General features: G+C 36.9%; 1 protein-coding gene across 2 annotated transcripts in view; it reads left to right on the plus strand.

Annotated features, from left to right (window-relative positions):
• The window catches only part of COX10 (cytochrome c oxidase assembly factor heme A:farnesyltransferase COX10), a 557,575-nt gene that overhangs the window by 448,572 nt on the left and 86,461 nt on the right, over positions 1–22,542 (plus strand). For both annotated transcript variants that reach the window (XM_077969621.1, NM_001194644.2), the window contains 1 exon segment: positions 1,221–1,345. In XM_077969621.1, the coding sequence (XP_077825747.1) occupies positions 1,221–1,345 (125 nt within the window).

Genomic DNA, 22,542 nt, shown 5'->3' on the forward strand with positions numbered 1-22,542 from the left:
AGATGTTAAGAAGCATCCTCAGCCCCTGTCCACTAGAAGACAAGTAGCACCGTCCCCTCCAATCAAAAATGTTTCCAGACAATGCTAAATGTCCCCTGGGGGGCAAAACTCCCCCTGGTTAAGAACTGCTGGACTAGATGCTGGCAGTGTGATGGGTTTCTATCTCTACAGTAGGTACTATCTCTACCTCTACCTACTATAGAGATAGAGCAGACACTACTTTGTAATGAATGAGATGCAGCGAGTGACAAAGGAGATAATCAAATATGCTTCCTAGGTTTTCGGTTGGAGAATCTAGGTAGATGGTATCACGCATTCTTTAGATTCTTGACATTGGTCTTCCCTTCTCTTGTGCCTGTTCTTGGAATTATCCTTGTACCTGTAATGTTGCTCACCCCACCATTCTCTTCCTTTCTCTGCATGCCCTCTAGAAGATCCATCTTAAATGCCATCTTCTTGAAGCTTTCCCAGATTTGCCCACCAATGGGGATCCTTTTTCCAGCGGATTTCTACAGCTCCATATCAGCACCACTCTTGGACACTTTCTGGGCCTGTCAGCTTCTATAAACCCCAGGAAAGAAGCAGCAGGGCCTACCGAAAAGGAGCAGGCTTGGTGGATGCTTGAATTGTCTGGCTTTGCTTCTGTACCTCGCCTCTTCACTTGGTTCCTGTTGATGACTTGTAGGATTATCATCTCCCACTACACATTCTCTGACCCCTGGGACCATCATCTCTTATAGGCAAGCCCACCCCTAGGCTTGTCTGGAGTTTGTCACATAATTGGGATCCTTGTTATTTGTTATTTGCTATTTTGTGTTACAATTATTAAGGTATATCTGCCATCTCCCTTTCAAATTACCCAAGAGCAAGAATAAGACCGTATACATCTTTATCCCTGACAGTACATGCTGATTACAAATTTGGTGTTCAGTAAACGTCTGTTGAATGAATAAGTGAATGATTGAATCTAGAAGACTGACCTTATTTTTTTCTCTTGAGTATGGAATTAAAAGAAAATTAACAGTTTTATATAATTAGTACATGTGGTTTTTATAATCAGGAATATGTGGATCTTTTTTAAACCAAAGATGAGCCTGTACTTTGTATTATTAATATAATCAATTAGTTTATATGAAAGATGGCTTGGTTTTTGTCTTTTTGGCCTTTACAGTTGGGACTCTCGTTGGTAACAGTGCGTCTGCTCTGTTTCTGTATCACAGGTCTAGTTGTAAGTACCACTGCAGCTGGATTTGCATTGGCTCCAGGCCCTTTTGACTGGCCCTGTTTCCTGCTTGCTTCTGTTGGGACAGGCCTCGCATCCTGTGCTGCCAACTCCATCAATCAGGTCAGTTTCACACTTCACCTAAATTATGATACTGTCACTTTTTCCTAGATGGCTGTATTGTCATATTTTTAAAAACCTTCCAAACTCATATATATTGATGAAGAAGCATTTGTAACACTATATATCCTACAGGAGCCTGTGGGTTTCATAACCAATTTGTCTTTTCTTTTGAGATGAATGGTTTTCAGATATGTTCAGGTGAGAGAGCAGTAGAGTAGATGCTTCAGATGACTAGGATTCCTCGGGTTAAAACATGTTTTTGAGCTGTCATAACTTTCTACTCTTAGCGGTATCTTTGTTTATCCGTTTCAGATACATTTCCCTGAGCTTGTCATTTTTATGCACTATTCTTTCTTGGTTTCATTTCTTTGCATTTTAAACCACCACTATAAGGAACAGAATATATTTTAAATACACATATTCAGCTATTTTTTTTAAAAATCAGTAATTTAGTACTCAGTTAACTTGATATATGGAATAAGATTATACCCCAAAATTAGCACATTATTTTTAATACATGCCCCCCCCCATTATTTTAAACATCAAAATAATTCTCCCAAATAGTTTTTTTTTTCCCCATCTGGTCATTGTGGTCTGCCCTAACGTTGTGGCTTTCTCATAAGATACTATAGTGAAAAATGTTGGCTAGAACTTAAGGAAAATCGTTTTCATCACCAGAACACCCAAGAGGAGTTGGCACAGTTTTAAAACAGGAATTCAAGTTACCAGCAGGAAAACAGCTTGGCTGAGTGGATATATAAGTTGCTAGTCTGCAAAATATGTGAATTTAATGTGATAATGCCTCTAGCCATTATGGTTCTACAATATCTTGTCAGCTATTTGGAGAAGGATCAATCTATTTCAAATAAGTGTTTGGTCGTTGTTGTTATTGTGGATGTCAAAACAGTCTTCCAGTAAGGTTCAAATAGTGCTACCACTTTACCAAAAGGATCATCCCCTTCTATAAAGCCAGACACCATCTCTTCCAAGTAGTTTCTTCCTTTTGCTACCTTCCCATGTTTTCTGGTAAAGAGAATAAACATGATTCCGCCATGAACATATTTTTAATGAAAATGCGAATAAAAAGCAATATAAGCCAAATTGATTTATTTGTCCACTTGGGTCTATTTTATATTTTTTAAAGTTATTACCTCTATTTGGTTATACATCTGGGACCCGAGATTAAGCCAGGAGCACATTCTAGTTTTCAGCCTCCTTTTCTTAAATTGAAAAGCCCCATTTATCCTTGAGATACTGATTATCTCAAGGATTTAAATTATGTAGATTCAAAGAAAATGTTTAAAATAAAGTATGGACATTCGGAGAAAAAAATAACTAGAAAGCATCAAATGGTTCAGAAACTCCTAAATATTATAAAAAAGAGGAGTTGTTTGAGTTGGAGCTGCTCCTCCTCCTCCCCTCTCATCCCACCCCTTTTCTTTTTAAAAATAGGTAGCTCAAGAATTTATCATGGAAAAAACCTCTCAGTTGTAGCAAGAAAGTATTTGGAGGAATAAAAATGGAATGATTTGCATTTAGGCAGAAATTGACAGAAATTGAACATAAGCCAAGGTTTTGGAAATTTTAAAAGGATGTGTTTAGGTGGCTGCTTGATTTTTAGTCTGTAGAACTATTTTTGCTATAGGGGGCGAGTTGGATTCTGTAAATTTTAAAAATACAGAGGAAAGCCACAGAATGCATGATGGGATTCTTTCTGGTACTGAAAAAGTGCAGTGTCTGCCTCTTTCCTCCTTAGGCTGGTTTTCCAGCCCTGCTCCGTATCCCACTTACACAGCGCTCTTGATCTTCCGTTGGAACTCGGTGTCATGTTCCTCCATGTGTCACTCATCCCACACAGGCCTCTGCAGTGTCCTGAGTGATGTCAGTTCTTCATCAGTGCTTGTGGTACAAATGAATTTCTCCATCTTTTTGTACCCCTCATATTGCTTCCTTCCACTTGTCTCAGGCTCTGATTTCATTTGGAAGCATCACAACACTTTAAAAATCTCAACAATTCCCGGTATAGTAGAATCCTAGTGTTATCATTGTGGTATCAGTCAGCTTCCCAAATTATAATATTTCCCATTAATGTTAGAGATATTTTAGTTCCAGTGTTAGGCAATCTTATAAATTTAAAATAAAGGAATGCAAAACCATTTTGATTAGTGTTTTTAAATAGTGTAAGCCGAACAAAGAGCACTGAGCAATAAGGGTTCACCAGAGTTTTTGAGTAGCATATAAATAAAGCAGTAGTCCTTAGCAAAAAGGAAGAGTTTACGATACTTTTTTTAGAGAGCTAGTGTTCAAATTAAAAATACATATATGTGGTTGGTCTGTATAAAAGTTCTTCACTTTTAATAGAATTCTATGGGAGGAAAACTTTCCTTCTGTTCATATTTATAAAAAGATTCACATTTTATTTATATTTTTAATTTATTAATATTTTAGCAGTTATTCATTTAGTTCTCAGTATTCTTTGTACTCTATTTCTGTGATCTCTGTGAAAGTAGAAAAAATAAAACTTTGGAAAGCAATTTTTACATTTGTTTTAAGGAGAGAAAATGAGATTCAGCTTCTGAATTATGAAGAAGTGACTAGTGCATAAAGAGATATGTATAAGAAACCACTAACATTAAAATGTTAAAGTAAATTACATACATATTTTGTAATATATACACATGCTTCATTCGAAACGGTAGTGTGGCTTTAAAGTGCATACGCCTTCAAAGGATGGAAAAATCCATAAAATGTTTTGAATTTTGCAACTGGAAGATAAAATGTTATGGATGGTTTAACTGATCAAGTCTTGAGAAACAAGTGACAAACTGAATAGCTGAATTAACAAATTTAAAAAGATAAGAATTATCAAAAAACTATAACAATTATTTTGAGGATTTGACATAATAGTGTTATAATAAGCTGTAATTGGGATTATTTTACCTAGATTACATATACATGATGTTTTAGAGTGGTTATATCAGTCAATGTGTATGTCAATAAATACATTTCTACAAGATAACATTTTAGTGGTGAGATGGTATTTCATTTTATGGATGTGCCTCAACTTTCTCAACCAGTTTTCCATTGTTGCAGCTTTTTGCTTCTATAAGTAACACTGCACATGTCTCTAATTGTTTTTAAAGGACAAATTATTGGAAATGAATTGCTGGGAGGAGGGCGGCCAGTGACAGCACACATGAAACCGCTTTAACTTCAGAATATATGATCTTAACAAAATAATTAATTTTCTACATTTATACAGTGCTGTAGAATTTACAGAGCATATTTACATAAATTATTCTTAAAGGCTTATAATCCTTAAAGTAGGTGGCATTCCTTTTGTTTCTATGTGTAAAACATTTTGTTTTGCTATTGAATTAGTCTTTCAGAAGGCAACATTTAAAATGTGTTATGCAAATAATGTTTTCACTGCATATCAGTGAGAAAATATAGATAAACAAAAATAACAATAACAAATTTTATTTTACTTTTCCTTTATGCCAGACATTGTTCTGTGTTAGAGATACAGCTGGAAACAAACAAATATCTTGCTTTTGTGGTGCCTATATCTCACCACCCAAATAGATCCATTTGTTAATATTTTGGTTTATGTTATTATAGACTTCTTCACATACACACATATCTTCACATATATAACATATATGAAACATATTTAACATATGGATATCTTCACATATATATCATATATATCTATAGTTTGGGTATATTTTTTCATTTTAATAGTATGTCATGGACATCTCTCCATGTCAATATTTGGTATAGCATGATTTATTTTTTTTTGAGATAGGGTCTCACTCTGTCGCTCAGGCTGGAGTGCAGTGGCGCAATCTTGGCTCACTGCAACTTCCTCCACCTCCTGGGTTCAAGCAGTTCTCCTGCTGCAACCTCCCAAGTAGCTGGGATTATAGGCGCCTGCCACCATGCCCAGCTAATTTTTGTAGTTTCAGTTGAGATATGGTTTCACCAAGTTGGCCATGCTGGTCTTGAACTCCTGACCTCAAGTAATCCACCCACCTCGGCCTCTTAAAATGCTGGAATTACAGGTGTGAGCCAGTGCACCCAGCCGGCATAGCATGATTTTAAGAGTTGTATATTGATTTGTTTAATCAGTTTCTCCTTATTTGACATTTTAGGAATTTCTAGTTTTTGTCCATGTAAACAATGCTGAGCTGAAATTCTTTTAGCTAAATCTTTGCATATATCCTTATTGATTTTGATAGTTTTCTAAAAATATGTGGTCATGTCAAGAGATTCTGAGGTTTTCAAAATACAAAGTTAAAATTAAGAAAAACTACTTTAAGTAAAACTAAATGTCTTCCCAGTCTTTTGTTTGTTTGAAATCAACTTACGTTTCTGTTTATCAGTATGTTAAAGTGCTCATTACTAACGCTGTGAATTAGAAAATCTTGGCTGGCTTTATAGGTAACCCATCAGAAGTGTTCTTTTAGTTCAAGTTGTTTTGATGACTTACGAGGTGGAGTGTGTTTATTTTTTAGTGGTTATTGGCCACTGATGCGTTTTTTTGGTCAGTTGTTTGCTAGTGAGTTTTGCCTGTTTTGTTGTTGGGATGCTTGCCTTTGTCTAAGGGCTATTGCTGTGTATAGATTGCATTGACATGTAAGGTGCAAATATTTTCTTCAGTTTTTGTCTTTAATGTTTTACAGTGCAGATGTTTCATATGTTTTTGCAGTGAGGTCTTTTTATTTTTAACACAAATGTAATACAGACATTTTAATAATTTCGCATCTTAGCACTATTAGCAATTTGGACGAGATGACTGTTGTGCGGACTGTCCTGTGCATTGCAGAGTGGCTCCAGCACCCCTATCTCTACCCACTGGACACTGATGGCACTCCCCCACCCCCACTTGCGACAGCTGAAAATGTCTTCAGACATCGCCAAATCGTCCCTGGGGCCTCAAATCACTCCCAATTAGGAACCACTGCTTTAATAGTTTCTACTTTTGATTTTTTTTTTCTGAGATGTTTACCCAAGATCCTGGCTATAATTTTTGTCTCAGGCAAACCCTGGCCCACATTTCTTTTTGTTTAATTACTCGTGGATAGCTAGGGTGATCATATGCACTTCTTTATGCCTGTGTTCATGGCATAATTACTAAGAATGCCTCTTTTACTTTCAAGTGTCCTAGTTTGGACAAGTAATTATATGATCTTGCTATTCATAGCCCACCTATGCCTTCAATCTTTTATCGTAAATAAGATGTAAAAATATCTTTGTATCGAAACAAATCTCATCTTGAGTTCTTTTTTTTTTTTTTTTTTTTTTTCCTTTTTTTCCAGCAAGTGTTCCCATGAGACAAGTAGAGATTTCCTGACCACAGCCAAGGTCACCTGGCTGGCCTCAGCTTTCACCCTCTTTGTAGCTACATCTTGTTCTACTGTCAGCCTAATTGTAGTGTTTTATACACACACACACCCCCCACACACGACCGTAGAAAACATTTTATATCCATTATTACTCTGCTCTTAGTAAGTTGTTCTAGAATCTTGATGACTGATCTCCTTAGTTTTTACAATATTCCTGGCAGATTGTCTTCTCATTACTATGGCTCTGTAAGTGGACAACCTTGATGACTAGAATGCTCTTTCTCATCCTGAGCCAAAGTCAGCCTCCTTATAACTTCAATCTGTTGGTCATAGTTCTGCTATGTGGAAAAACTCAGTGTTCTTTTTTCTTTCATGTGATAATACTTCCAGTGTATCACTTTCTGACTATGGTTAGTAGCCACTTGTGGTATTGCTGTATAATTATTCATTTATATCTCTTCCCTAGAGAACTCTTGACTTCCGGAAACCAATGATTATGACTTACATATTTTGTACATCCATCACTTCTGCCTACAAGCATATAGAGCAAGACAACAGAGTACAGCTTTGAAGGAATATGTATGAGGGAGGGGAAAAAGTAGCAATAAGTGTTCATGATAACAATAATTGCAGCAAACACTTGTGCTATATGCCAAATAATGTTCTAAGCATTGTACATACATTAGATCATTTGTTTGAGTCTAGGTTCATCAGGTTTCAAAAAAAGAGAGTTCTTTTGAAAGATCAAATAAATGGTGAATGAATTGATAACTTAGTCTTACCTTTAAGGAAAACCATTGATGTTCTCAGCGACTTTACTTTGGAGAAAATTAGAAGAAAGGCACAAAACATAAGTAGAGTTTCAGATCTGAGAAGCAGGTTATAATTAGAAAGGTAAGTGTGACAAGGGGATGTTATCTTTGGGATCTAGTGTATCTGTGAATGTTGAATAATTTTTGTGAAAGCAAATGAAAGATCAAGAGGTGTGAGTAAAATAGGGTCAAGAAGAGACTTGCTTTTTGTTTAATACTGACAATACTTGAGAGACGTTCATGGCTGAAATAAGGTAAAAAAGAAGGGCTTTGGATAAAGAGCTCTGAAGTGTAGAGTAGGTAGGGCAAAAGAAAATTTACATCTTTTTAAACTCTGAAAGGAAAAACAGGTAAAGATTTTTTTGTTTTCCCAGTGAATACGAGATTAATATCTAATTAATCTCCATTTTCTCCATTTTCTTTTTTCCTTTTTTTTCATTTTTTCCATTTTCCTTTTCTCTGATGTTTCTTGTGTTTTGACTATACAGTCTGCCTAGAGCAATAGAAATTGACTTTCATCTTCTATGTTGAACAAAAGTGGTTATTAAATTTGGTGTTGTATTCCAGGAGAATAAGACTTACGTTAGTGAATACCAGTGATGTGATTTATTGAACATCATACATATAAGAAAAAAATCAATATGGGAAATATATTTTTCTTCTGAATGTTGTGATTTGTTTGACTTTGATGTTTTAGCTGCTGGGCAACTAGCATTCATTCAGTGGTCTCTGAAGTTCATAACTCGTGGCTTATTCAGATGATTCAAATTAGCTACTGCACTAGATCAGGTTTGCATAGAGAGTTCTTGAATACCATGTGGGAAAGAGTCTCTAACTAAATATGGTTTTTATATATAAGGAAAATGATGAGCATTACTGAACAATGACAGAAAGAAAATGCATTTTGAATGCAGACTCTCTTTTCCTGAATTTAAATAACCTCAAATAATTTCTAAATTACATTTGATTCCCCTTTCCAGAATGATCCATCTCAGTGGAGTGAGTTTGGCATTGGTATTTATAACCAAAATAACTCCAGGTGAGGTTTTGCCAACAAATGCGGAAATTATGATAATTCGAACATGTATTTGTAAATAGTTTTTCAATAATTTACATGCCACTGGTCATTATTCACTTCTTACAACGACTCTGTGAGGTGGCATTATTCCAGTATTGTAGAAGAAGAAAATGAAGCTTAATGGTACGATTGATCACACATGTCTGAAAGTGGTCAAATTGGGAGCAGAACCTGTGGACCCAGTTCACTACTATTTCCTCTCAAATGAGATGTCTTATTCCAGTCGCTACCTTGGAATCAGGCTATTCTTTATTAATATGAGTCTTTCTGCCACCAGGTTAACTGCTGACATCCTTGCCACGGTGTAGTAGACATGGAGTTAACATAGTGGGTGTGGTGATGTATCTCCCTCTGATGACATCGAGAGGATCTAGAGCATTTACGTCTTAGTCAAACTAAGTGTTCCATTAATGTTAGCTATGATTATTGTTATTAAGATAAAAGTTTGGTCTGGTTTTGGCCCACATCTTTCACATATTCAGAATCTGAATATCTTGCAGTTATCTCCAGTCTTGGTTGAGTCTAGATTCCTGGGATTTCAGAAAAAAAAAAAAAAAAAAAATAGCTCTTTTGTAAGATGAAATAAATGATGAGTGAATTTATAACTTAGCTTTAAGGAGAACCATTGATGTTCTTAGAGACTTTATTTTGGAGAAAATTACAAGAAAGGCACAAAACATAAGTAGTTTCAGATCTGAGAAGCAGGGTCTTAATAGAGAATGAGAAGGAGACGTGTTTATTTTTCTCAGGGCACTAAGACTTGGGTTATACTGGCAAACTTTAATATGTGTATGTTACGAATATATGTATATATTTATGTCAAGTGTGTATATACTTGTTTATGAATTCTTCATATTTGAATATGTGGCGATGACTTGGGTTCCGCAGACATCGATTTTCTACTCTTCGGTAAGCATTGTGGAATTATGTATGAGGATCTGGTAAATCAAAGAAATATTGGTGGAAAAGAGTGATTCAAAAGCAGATAATTAATTGAGACATAAGGGAAGTGATACAATGTGGACCTGGGGAGTTATAATTCTTGGTGTGTATCTCTGGGTAGCATGTTGTAATTAAACCTGATTTGGGTGGCTTGGGGACTTGCTTCCTTCATCTCCCCACCACCCCCACCTAGCAGAGGTCAAAGTAGCATTCTTTTCTAATTATCTCTTTCTTTTCTTTTCTTTTTTGAATCTTCAGTTACATTTTGCCATTCCTGATGGTTTTTGTTCTTCTGAATCCCATTAGCCTCCTAGTTCTCTGCTCTGAACCACAGACTCCCCTCCCTGTTATCTGGCTTAGATTGACTCTTGGTTGACTGATGACTGATGGCACTGATGTAAAAACTGACTGTGTGGCTGATCCCTGAGAGACTGTATCGTTTCTTTGTCTCATACTCTCTTTGCCTTAGTGACAAACTGCTTTTAAGGTTTAATTTGTGAACATTTCGATGCCTTCATATATATTTTTTACTTTAAAATTGGAATCGTTATATGATTCTGAATTCTAAACTGAGCCCCCAGACACAGAAAGGAATAGGAATTGGGGTGTCAGAGGGTGGTGGGGATGGACAGTAGAGCAGATGTTAATTGTTATACCTATGCTTCTTTAACCCAGACTACCTTTTGAGACTTCTTTGTCTGTTGCTGTTTCTAACTAGTAATAGAGCTCCAGACTGCTTTAGGCAAGCTATTAGACCTTTAAAATTTGTGTGTAAGTGATTAAGTAAATCCTAAAATTCACATTTTCATGACCACCCATTTCTGTCTTACCAATTTTCTAAGAAGTTTTAGAAAATATTGTTGGGCAAGAAAGGGAAATTACTTACCTGTGTGATTAATCTTAAGGAAAATTTCACTGTGGCATTTCCTTCAGATCCTATGCCAGATTTCTTCCGGAAGCAACGATCACAGGGGGAACAAAGAAATTCTAAAGGATTTGAATGATGGAATGTAGAGATAGGATGAAACAAAAGAGAAATTTTGGTAGTTAATCAGACTTATGTATACTTGTAATCTAGAATATCTTTATGCTTTAAAATATACCATGTAACCTTAAAATACTAAGTTAAAGTGCAGCTTTAGCTTTCATTCTGACTGGGCTTTCCTTAGTACTAAAAGATATTTACCTGCTAGCTTACAAGAAAGAAAACTGCCACTTACAAGAAGGAAAACTTTTATTTCAAAAAAGAACTACAAGTCTAATTTAATATTCCAACATTTTCATTGATATGTCTGAATAAAATTATGATCTGTTATTGCTTTTAGCAAAAGTATGATTGGTAATCTAGAAAATGCCATTGTGTTGTATTGCTGTCATTAGATGAAGTAAGTAAAAAGGATTAAATAGTTCTGTGTATAATTCCCTTAAACAGCTAGCTGAAGATATGTGGATAAAGATTCTTCCCCTAATGTTACTGATGTAATCTACTAACTTAAAATAATGGGGATTAAATACAGCTTCTGACCTTAAGAACATATTGTTAAGACCACATTCTCAGTTCTTATAAACATGTTCAGGGATTTATAAATTAGGATATCAATAAAAGACAGAATTTACTGAGGCTGAATTCCTTTCATGATTTTCACTTACTCTGAGTGAGTGAGTGAGTGAGTGAAGAGTGTATTTGAGTGAGCATGCACAAAGTGTAATGTATTTTTCCACAAGAGGAAAAATAGTTTATAAGTTTTCCAGCAGAACATACTCAGCCATCCTAAGTACCTAGGACTTAAGTAAAGTCAGGTTACATCAGAAATGACCCTTTTTGTAAACCCTCAGTGAACCTTCAGGCTTTAAGACTTTAATACCTTTGAAAAGCAGTTCACACTTCCACAGAATTTTGTTTATTCTACTTAGTTCAAATTCAAATTATTGAGGTTGGGGAAGGCAGTTGAAATCCTCTTGACATTCACCCACCTATTAGAAAGTAATTCTGATTTGGCCGGACCAGAAAGCAGAATGCCATTACATAGTAGAAAGTGCTGATATTCTTTGCTGTTATTTTCTTGAAAGCTGTTTTCTGGAAGGATCCGTGTATATGTATTGATTACTTTTGCTGGAGATAAAAAGATTGGTCCCTACTCTGAAGCAGCTTACAGTCTGGTAGAGGAAGACAGATGAATAAATAAGTACAATAAAACAATAACATTTGTTGGCTTTGTAACAGAATATAGGCAGTGCCTTAGGCATATAAACGAAGGTGTAGGGAGTGGCCATTTCTACCTGTGAAGGTCACGAAAGCTTCTCAGAGAAGTGACCAGAGCATCAAAAGGTTAGATGGGTTTTTTACTAGGTATGTGCATGTGATAGGGGAACTTTCCAGACAGAGGGAGCATCATGAGTAAAGACCCAGAGTTGTGAAATTTTATAACATGAGGGGCCATTTGGGAAACTACAAACACTGCAGTGTAGCCGAAGCACAAGGTTGGGAGGATACTGTGAGATATTTGGCTAAAGAAGCAGGAGGGCAGGCCAAGAAGGGCATCATGTGCTTTGCTAAAGCAACCAGGCTTACCCTGTAGGTGTCCAGCAGCCATTGGTAGGTTTTGGTAACATAGTTAATGGCTTTCTGTTAATGTTAGGCTAGAGAAGGAAGACCTGACTTTGACCTGTAGACTGTGCATGATCTGATTCTTCTCAAGCCCCTTCTCCTTTCACTGTCCATGTCTGAACTATAGGATCTTCTAGATTTCAGCTAAAATGTCATTCATTCAACAGACATTTCAGTTGACCTAGTCATGCTCCTCTGGCATAACTTTAATTCTGTTTGTCCAATATCTTCATTTTCTCATCACAGAAAGCACCAAAAGTCAGCCCATGCATTTCAACCTCTCTTCTGTCCTCTGTTCTTGTGTACTCTGTCCCCTTGCGCCTTCCTCCCTTCACTCCCTTCATACCCAACAAAACCTGTCATTGGGTTGAACTTGTCTTGACTCCTCCACAACAATTCTGGTCTTTGAAGGAGGACATATAATTTCTATACTATCATTTACCAAAAATGGATGATGATGAAAAAGAGCTTTTTTTCTGAAAACGGAATTTTTCACAAGTAAGTAATAGAATGTAGTTTTGTCTCCTTATTTTCATGTTGAGAAAGTGAAGCATGAAATATCTCAGCAGCTTATATAGCATCAAGCCATAGGTACTGAATTTTAACTCATAGTTTCAGCTGCTAGCCATGGACAATTGTGTCTTCTTGAATTATACCCTAAAAGAGCTCATTGTTTTTAAATTTTGAAAGAGGAGGAGTGTGTTACTGCTTTAGCATTCAAAAGGTAAAATCACAGAGACTCAAAATTGCTTCAAGAAACACCTGGAAATTGCAAATGTGTTTACAATTATTTCTTTACTGATGGCATTATGTTTCAGAAAGTGCCATTAATTGTGATAGAGTAACACACAGCTCTTTGTGAAATTTAAGTCTATTAAATATCAGCACCTTCAAAGACAATAAAAATTCCAGCCTGCATTGATCTATTCCCATGTGAGGCGTTACTACAATGTATATTGTATCTTTCCATGTGAAATTCTTTGGCCTAATCGCCTCTCATTTATACTCAGTTGTCTGAGGTCAGTTTTCCATTTTGCAGTTGTCAAACAGCTGTCAAATTAAAACAGCAGATCCTAAAGTTAATTTACTTTTTGTGTCATTCCATATTAGTATACTTTTTGACTTCAGTATTTAAAGAGTTATCCACATTTCTTAAGCATCCTTTCCCTCAGTTATCCCATTTTTTCCTGCAACTGTTCACACATACATTAAGTATGATACTCTAGATACCATTATTTTCCAAGCATAGTGTTTAAAAATTCACATGAACTTTAAAAATAAACACTTGAATTAGGCATTCAGCCAATTAACTCCAGTGTTCTTTCTACAAGAAGAGAAAATCAAATCACTTTAAACATGTCATCCTTATTTTCATTGTCATGCTTATTTTCATCCTCGTTTTCATCATCATTTCTATCAAGTTGAAATCTCAATAGTAATTGTACATAGAATTCATAATTGCATTCTAAATGTCAGTATAGGTTAGTATAATAGTAAAAAATTCAGCATTCATTTTTAATAATTCATTGATCAAAGAAATATTTCTGATTATGCTATTGATGTTTTACTACAAAGTACCTCAAGTTGCCAGCGGGTGACATTAACACCGTAATCCTCTGTAAAAGAAGTCCAGCCCTTAGGTGTTTGATGAATACTTTAGAGTTAAATAATTTGGTGAAAGACCTATAGTCATATCCATGTAGAACTCTTAGTTGTTAGATAGAAAATACCTAAAATGAATATTCTTAAGTTATGATAATTAGGGATTACATGTAGTTGCATAAAAATGTCCGTATATTAGTTTATTTAACCTTTTCCACTAAGGTCATTTTAATCAATAGTTGTTTGCTAATTACTTTCCATAAACTTGCAAGTTAGATAGGGTTTAATGTAATCTTTTCTAGAATTTTGACACATTCTCCTCTGAGATCTCCTAACTCCTTGTATATGGCTCTGTTACATCATTTATTAAATTGCACTTCAATATATTTTTATGCATCTGAATGTTCCACTAGCCTATGAGTCCCTCTCTTGCTATAAGGGCATATTTCATTCATCTTGATTCTTGGTACCTGACAGGCACTCAGTGAATGGCTGCTAAATAAATGAAGGAGAACATGGGTCAACAAATGAGAACATAAACTCAACAATTAAAAGGGGCTAAACACACAGTGTTACTTAGTTTCTTTATTACTCCAAATTCATCAGAGCTGTCATTTAAAAATGAAATTACATTTTAGGATGTACAGAGGAAGATAGTCCTATTGTTCGTACACATTTTCTTGGAAATGTATTAGTCAGTGAGCTTATAATAAAACAAGTTGAATTAAAATTTGGTTAACAGTCACCAGTCAGAGTGGCTATTATTAAAAAGACAAGAAATAACAGATGTTGGAGAGGATGCAGAGAAAAGGGAACTCATACCCTGTTGGTAGGAATGTAAATTAGCACAACCTTTGTGGAAAATAATATGGAGATCTCTCAAAACTAAAAATAAAACAATCATTTGATCCAGCAATCCCACTACTGGGTGTCTACTTAAAGGAAAAGAAATCAATGTATCAAAAAGATACCCGCACTTATACATTTATCACTGCACTACCACCATAGCAAAGATATGCAGTCAACCTAAGTGTCCATCAATGGTTGATTACATAAGGAAAAAGTGGATAAGAAAATGGAATACTATTCACCCATTAAAAGGAATGAAATCATGTCTTGTGCAGCAACATGGAACCAGAGTACATTATCTTAAGTGAAACAAGTCAGACACAGAAAGATAAATACTGCGTGTTTTCACTTGTAAGTGGAAGCTAAATAATGTGTACACATGGCCATAGAATATGAAATGATTGACAGTGGAGACTCAGAAGGGTGACAGGGTTTGGAAAGGGTGGATGATGAGAAACTGGTACAATGTAAGTTACTCAGTTGGTGAATACTCTAAAAGCTCTAACTTCACCACTGTGCAATCTATACATGTAATAAAATTACATTTCTACCCCATACATTTATTTTTAAGAACATGGTATACTAAGGGAAGAGATAAAATTAAGCTAAAGTTAGTGGCAATGTAAAAGTTATTTACAACAGCAAAGCAGTTTTTTTCATATAACGCTAAATGAAATTGTGTATTTATTTCATCTTCTTTGTCATTTGAAAGCTTTTAAAAGTTACCCTTCATTAACTGGTACATCAGTCCCCCTTATCCTTTCTGGTGTTTCAGTGACCCACAGTCAACTGAGATCTGAAAATATTAAATGGAAAATTCCAGAAATAAACAGTTCCTAAGTTTAAGTTGCCAGCCATCCTGAGTAGCTATTAGTGAAAATGTATTTCAAAGATACATTTTCTCATCAGAAATTTCATTACTAGAGGAAAACACAAGCTAGGAGATTCAGAAACCCAGACTCTTTCTAGATCTAACTGCCTTCTCACCAGTTCCACCTAGACTTATGCAGGACACTACAAGTGTAACATTCCTACGGCTTCTGATCTTTCTCCTCAAACCGGCTCTGACTTCCATCTCAGCTACTGTTAATCCAATCTGCTGGTTGCTCAGGCCAGAAATGCTGGAGTCATCAGTGACTCCTGGTTTCTCTCAAACCCCACATTCATGCCATCAGGAAATTATGCTGATTGCGCACGCATGCGTGCGTACACACACACACACATGTGTTAGCTGTGGAAGTTGTGAGGAATGATTAGAGGATGGCTGGACTTTCCAGCCAGTTCTCACAGCCTTCACGTTAGCACCACCATCATCTCTTGCCAGGGTTGTAATGACTTCTTTATTGGTATTACTACTTCTACCTTCTCCTTCTACAGCATCCTCAGCACAACATCCAGGGTGATCTCCTGGAAATATAAATGAGATCATATCCCTCTTCTCATCAGCACCTTGCAGAGGGACTCCGCTCATCCTGTGTGAACATTGTGCCACCCACCCCCAACTCCTGGTTCTTAACACACTGGTCAACACGTTCTTTTCATGTTAGTTATCTTAAATTTTGAGAAAAGTAACATGGGCTTATGTTCGTGATGCTTTAATTACAAATACTTATTCATTATTTGTATTTCCCTTTTTGTTAGTTGCCAGTATTGTTGTCATATCTTTTGTCCATTTGAGCATGAAGACATTTTCTTTTTAAACAACATACAAGGGCTTTTTTTTACATTAAAAACGTTAACCCTTTGTTACAACTATTTTTCTGATCCGGTCCCTTACTTAGCTCTTTATGTTTATTTTGGGTTATACGGAGGCTTTACATTTCAAAATATCACATCTTTTTTTGTTTTGTTTTGTAGTTTCTTCCTTGGGAAAGATCATTACAAAGGCTTTACATAGTAATATGTGGGTTAAAAAAAAAAGTGTGAGATGGTGATTTAACTTAATTCGGTCCTAAACTGTTAGCTGGTTTTTCTGGTCTTATTTTTAAATGCCGCTCTTACAATGTGCTACATTATGCTGTATTTTGAATTTGTTACTGACTCGTTATTACAATGTGCTACATTATGCTGTATTTTGAATTTGTTACTGACTCGTTATTCTGTTTTCAAAATCACATCCTATGTCTCTGAAACGAGAGAAGTTCCCTTATCCCCCTTGCAGGGCGTGTGACAGGGGTGTGGCTCGCTCCTTCGGTGCCCCGCTGCTCAAACCCCAAGGGGGAACATGCAGACAGGCAGGTGCAGAGGTCGTGGGGAGCGTTTTTAGGCCCTGACCCAAAATCTGACCCAGCGTCTAGGGGTGAGTGTTTGCAGCTCCCGAAACCCAAGTGGGCATATATTCTTTCCACTTTGCTGTCTGCTGGCGGCTTGTGTTAATCAGCTCAGTTAGACCTTCTGCCTTATCCCAAGAACAGAGGGCTTTCTGTATCCCACGTTCTTGCCCTGTATTATACCAGAAAAATCGGATCACATGTGGGTTTGGAGGATGAGTGCAATATTTTATTGGGTGGTGGACGTAGCTCTCAGCGAGATGGATGGGGAGCCAGAAGGGGAATGGAAAGGGAAGGTGGTCTTCTCCTGGAGTCAGGCCGCCCGGCTAGCTGGACTCTCCTCTGACCTTCCCGGCTGAATTCCCCTCAGCATCTGCGTTATTCCGCCGTTGATGGCCTGCCAGTGTCTGCTGATGTCTCTCAGTGTGTTTTTCTGCTTCTCTTGAAGTCCAGCTGCTCGTGTCTGTGCTCGCTAGGATCTCGAGTTTTTATGGGCACAGGATAGGTGGGCATTGCAGGCCAAAAGGCAACTTTCGGGGTGCGAAAATGTAAATGCTTGTCCTCATTCAGGTCCATGGACACAGACCTGGGGGTGGAGCCCTCACCAGGGACCCCGCCCTTCTCTACCCAGCATTTCCCTGCCACCCCCCACTCATGTAATCTGTTATTTACTTTAATATCTGAGAGAGCAAGTCTTCCCACAGTGCACTTCTTTTCCAAGACGTATTTAGTTCTTTTAATTAGTTTATTGTTTCAGATGAGGTTGAGAATTACTTTTTTAAGTTCTTTTTAAAAAGTAGGATATAATTAGAACTACATTGTATCTGCCTATGTATTTGTATAGAGTATACATCTTTGCACTATTTTAATCTTCCTAACCAAATGTATTTCTTAGACTAAGACCATTTACTAACACATGATGGCAGGAGGGTGGCTAACATTAGACAATGTTAAATGTGCAAATCAATGTGAAGATTAATCCATTTCAGAAGTACGGGAGAAAAGACTTAAAATTTTTTTTAAATGCTACTTTTTTCCTGATTTCTCATGTTTTATATTTCATGGTAAAGTATATTTCAAAAATTTAGATCTGTATCTGTTTTTGAATGTTCCTTTCTAGGTTTTCTTTGCTCTTAGACTTTTTAGTTTCTTTAAAATAGTTCCATTTCTCACCCTTTTTCTTTTTATTTCTATAATACGTGTAGTCAGGAAGCTTTTTTTTTTCATACAAATATGTTGTCATATCTTCTCTTAGTTCTTTTAGGTATTGAGAGTAAAGGACAAATGCTTTTCAAAATTTGTTTTTCTCTAGTAGGATTGTTTTTTTCAAATAAACTTTCCCTCACCTCTCAGTATTGTTTTCCTTTTTTTATGTCGGGGAGTTTTGACAGTTTCAGTTGCTATTGTTTCCCTCTGTTTATTCATCATTGAACTCAGTGAGGTACATTCAGTTGCAGTATTTGCTCATATGCAGAGTGTGTGATAGTGTGATATTTACTGGAATCTGTAGTGTCTACAGACTTGGTGTTACAGGCCTCCTCTCTGCTCTTGTGATTGCCAATCATTGACAGGTATGTATCTCCTACCTAATGTTTATGGAGAGTTCATCTGCTCTGAGGTTACATTTCCTGGTCCTATTTCAGATATTTTGTGAAAATTTGTAATTTATGCCTTTATTAAAGCAATTTATTCATGTGTTCAACTTGTGTTCATCTGTTATTTGTGTCTTCAACTGAGCGTCTGTCACTCAGCTCTGGGGATACAATGGTAGGCAAAAAAAACCCCTGCCATGATCTTTGTTGTCAGTGGACCTATTGCCTAGTGAAGAATGATGATAAAGATAATAATTAAATAATTATACATTTTATTTTAAAATTATAAAATTGGTTTAGTGGGAGCTGCAAATTGAGTGATACCTGGTACTACTTGAATTTGTAAAAGGGATTGAAGTGATGCTTGAGCTGAAATCCTAAAGATGAATAGGAGTTTTCTGGGCAATAGGACAAGGAAGAGGGTTCTGGGCAGAGTGAATAAGATGTGCACAAGCCCATTGACAAGAGGAAGCGTGGTTTAGAAAAACTGAGAGCCCTGTGATGAGACAGAGACAGAAAGGGGAGTGTCGAGTGAGATGAGGGTGGAGATCAGACCATGAATAGTCTTATAGACTATGTTAAGATTTTCTGTGATTTTAGTTTTGGAGCACTAGGAAACCATTGTCAGGCTTTAGAGAGAGAGACCTGATCAGATTTGTTATTTGAACCAGACTGGATACAGAGAGAATGCCCAAAAGGCCTTCTGCCATACTCTAGACAAAAGGTGATGATGCTTTACACTAGGGTGATGGTTGGGGGGATAAATTTAAAAGATATTTAAGAGATAAAATAAATGATATTTAGAGATTGATTAGCAGTGGTAGAAAGAGAGAAAGAAGTTTATGAGGATGACTCCTAGGGTGTAGCTTACAAAATTAGGTGGATAGTGATATCATTGACCACCCAGAGAGGACCTAGGTTTGGTGGAAGGATCATAATTTCGGTTTTGGACATGTTGACTTTGAGGTTGCCTTCATTGTAGCCAAGAGGAGACATCAAGTGGATAGATGAATATGTAGGTCTAGAGGTCAGAATAGAGGAGCATGTTGCAGATAGAAACTTAAGAATCATCGGCACAGAGATGGTAATTGTAGCCATGGATACTAATGAGATTAAATGACCTAGGATTAGCCTTGAAGAGCTACATAATTGAACAGCATATGGAAGAGGATGATGTTGCAGAGGACATAAAGAAGAAAACCAAGGTATCACAGAAGCAGAGGGCATATTTCAAGGAGGAAGGAAGATTAATAGAATGCTGTCATAAGGTGATGTGAGCTGAAGACTAGAAGAGTCCATTGGATATAGTGATGAAGACACCAGTGATGACCTTAGGAAAAGCTGCTTTGTTGGTCTGTTGGATGGGGAAGCCATAGACCCACAGTGAGACAGAATTCCAGAAGATGTCATTCAGATGGGATAAAAATGAATGGTAGTTCCAGGACTTATGCAGCACGGTAGCCATGAGAAGCCAAATTAGAGACAGAAATAAGTGATGAAACATAGAACGTGAGTACAGATAATTTTACACAAAAATGATGAGTGAAAACTGTATCCTCTGGAATATAATGTCCCACAATTTGTGAAAGCTTGGCCTCTCTAATCAATGGCTTTATATCCTAAAGCTTAGATCCCTAGAAATACGGGAATTATGATGTGGAGAACCTACATCTTTGTAACACTTCCCATATAGGCACTGGTTATGTTTTCCTTCTCCATTTTCTTTCCTGACATTTTCATCTCTTTGTCCTTTGCTTCTGTAACCTGGGTGAATGTGTCATGCTCACTCTGCCTGTGACTAACTGGCTTAACTTCCTTGGGGATGGATTTTGTTCTTTAGCATTTCTAGTGCTGATTTCAATTCTGAAAATGTATTTTTAAATTTATTTGTTCATAACTTCCTTCTCTTTTTATATCTTGTCTGCCTCAGCCAGATGTATTTCATCTCACCCTTGATATCAGGCTTTATGATCTGAATTTTGTGAGTAGGAAGTAATGATTTTAAAAATTGTGTATTTATTCCCAGGCACTTTCTAAAAACCATGGCAAGGAAAAGAGAATAATAAATTGAAAAACTTAAGTCAGAAGCAAGGTTAATGCTGAGGGATGCATATATTAATATCCTGCACTGTTGCTATCATGGTTGCAACTTAGTCACTTGGGCTTCGAGCAACCTAATAATTAAAGTAACAATGAAAATATCGTGAGTTCTAACAGTTGCAGTATCCTGATAGGCTGCGTACCACAATGGCTAGGAACACAGATGTGAGCCCTGGCTGTCACTACTTGTAGTTGTGTGACATGGGGCAAATTACTTTTCTATGTTTTGATTTCTTCATCTGCACAATGGAGATAGTAATAATAGTATCTATCTGCATCATTTGCTCTCATTGGAGACGGGTAAGACAGACATTACTTCTACTCCCAAAACCTAGTGGGAAATATAAGATACGTACACAAATAAATGCAGTTTAATTTAGAACATAAATAAAATAAAGTGATAGAGAATATCACAGAAAAAAGATTATCTCTGGCTTGTGTGGTGGAAAGTGGTAGTGAATGCTTCCAAAGGAAGTGGTGCATTTTAGCTGGAGTACACAGGGTGTACATGATTTGCAGATGAGGAGAGGAGGATTTTAGTCAGAAGAAATAACCTGAGCCCAGAGAGGGAAGCTGCGAAGCATACTCATGTGCATGTGTGTAGTGTGGGGAGGCCTAGAATGTCAGATGGCAAAAAGGAAGTAGTTGGCCATACTGCTTGGGTCACGTTGTTGAGTATCAGAATTGCCCAGTTCTAAAGAGTTGAGATTTGATTCTGTAGGCAATAGGGAGCCATTGAAGTGGGCAAAGCCTAGAGGCATGTTGACCGGTTCAGGTATTATTGCCATCACCCCGGCAACTACAGGAAACAGGGACTTGGAAATGATGGAGATAATGCAGAAGAGGAAATGGATTTGAGGCCAAAAAGGGCCTTCATTCTGAGAAAGTTGATTTAATTTGAGCTGTAACTTTATTAGTAAACAAAGAGGCACTTGTTTGCCTGGGTGTCAGGCACCCCTTTGTGATCAGGGTCCTTATACTTATAAAACACACGAGGCTGCAAAATCTTCCGTGTGCTCTGGCAATCCCCATCAACCAACTAAATGAGTTGATACTCACCGTCTGTAATCTTACCAAATCCTTGCTTATCCACTTACAGTTTATCATCATTTGTTCAGTTAAATTTTTAAAAATAGAGGAAACCAAGAGACATTTAATATGATCATATATGATTCTGGTGAGAGAAAATTTTTTTTTCTGTACTTTTATTTGCTATTAAATGATTTTCTGTACAGGGCTGCCTGAAGCCTTGGTTAGGGGCAGTGACTCTTGGGATTATCTGAGGGAGAAAAATGCCCTTGTCCACCTATAAGGAGTCCTGGCAGTTGGCGATTGGTGCCAGGATCTCTGAGACTTGGCCTGTTCATTGCCACAGAATACATTCATTGTACCATCTCTTAGTTATCTTAAACACGAGGTTACTGGCCAGCCCATTGGCCAAAGTACTGTTGCTTCAATAAACCACATTAAATTAATATCTTTTATAATTATACATTAGCCGGAAACCAACTCAATCCTACCTGTACCCAAAGAAACCAAGATAATATTTCTCTAGTGCTTGCCTTTGGAGGAGCTGCCTCTACATGGCATCTGCGCGGTTCAAAAATGGTTTGAGAACAGCAGCCAAGCCAGGTCAGCACTGGAAAGAGAATAGCACCAAAGCGGATATGTCAGTTGGATGTGGAGAGGGAGCTAGGAGTGACAATGATAGTATAATGCCTTAGATTTTTAGAGCACTTTACAGTGCTATTTCATGTACCCTGTCTTTGATCTTTCCACAGTTCTCTGAGGCATATGGAACAGGTTTCACCACATGAGTAAAGATTAGGAAACTGAGGCCCAGAGTTAAAATTCCTTGCCTCAGCACCAGAGCTTAAACTCCAAATTCCAATTTCTTCTATCATTAAACTTACTTTTTCTACCAGCTCATGCAGTAAACTCTTGATTTGGGGAAGTTATTGCTTCAGAATTTTAAGTTGCATATTCACAATCTATC

Source organism: Macaca mulatta, chromosome 16 (genome assembly GCF_049350105.2).
Source record: "Macaca mulatta isolate MMU2019108-1 chromosome 16, T2T-MMU8v2.0, whole genome shotgun sequence".
Classification (NCBI taxonomy): domain Eukaryota; kingdom Metazoa; phylum Chordata; class Mammalia; order Primates; family Cercopithecidae; genus Macaca; species Macaca mulatta.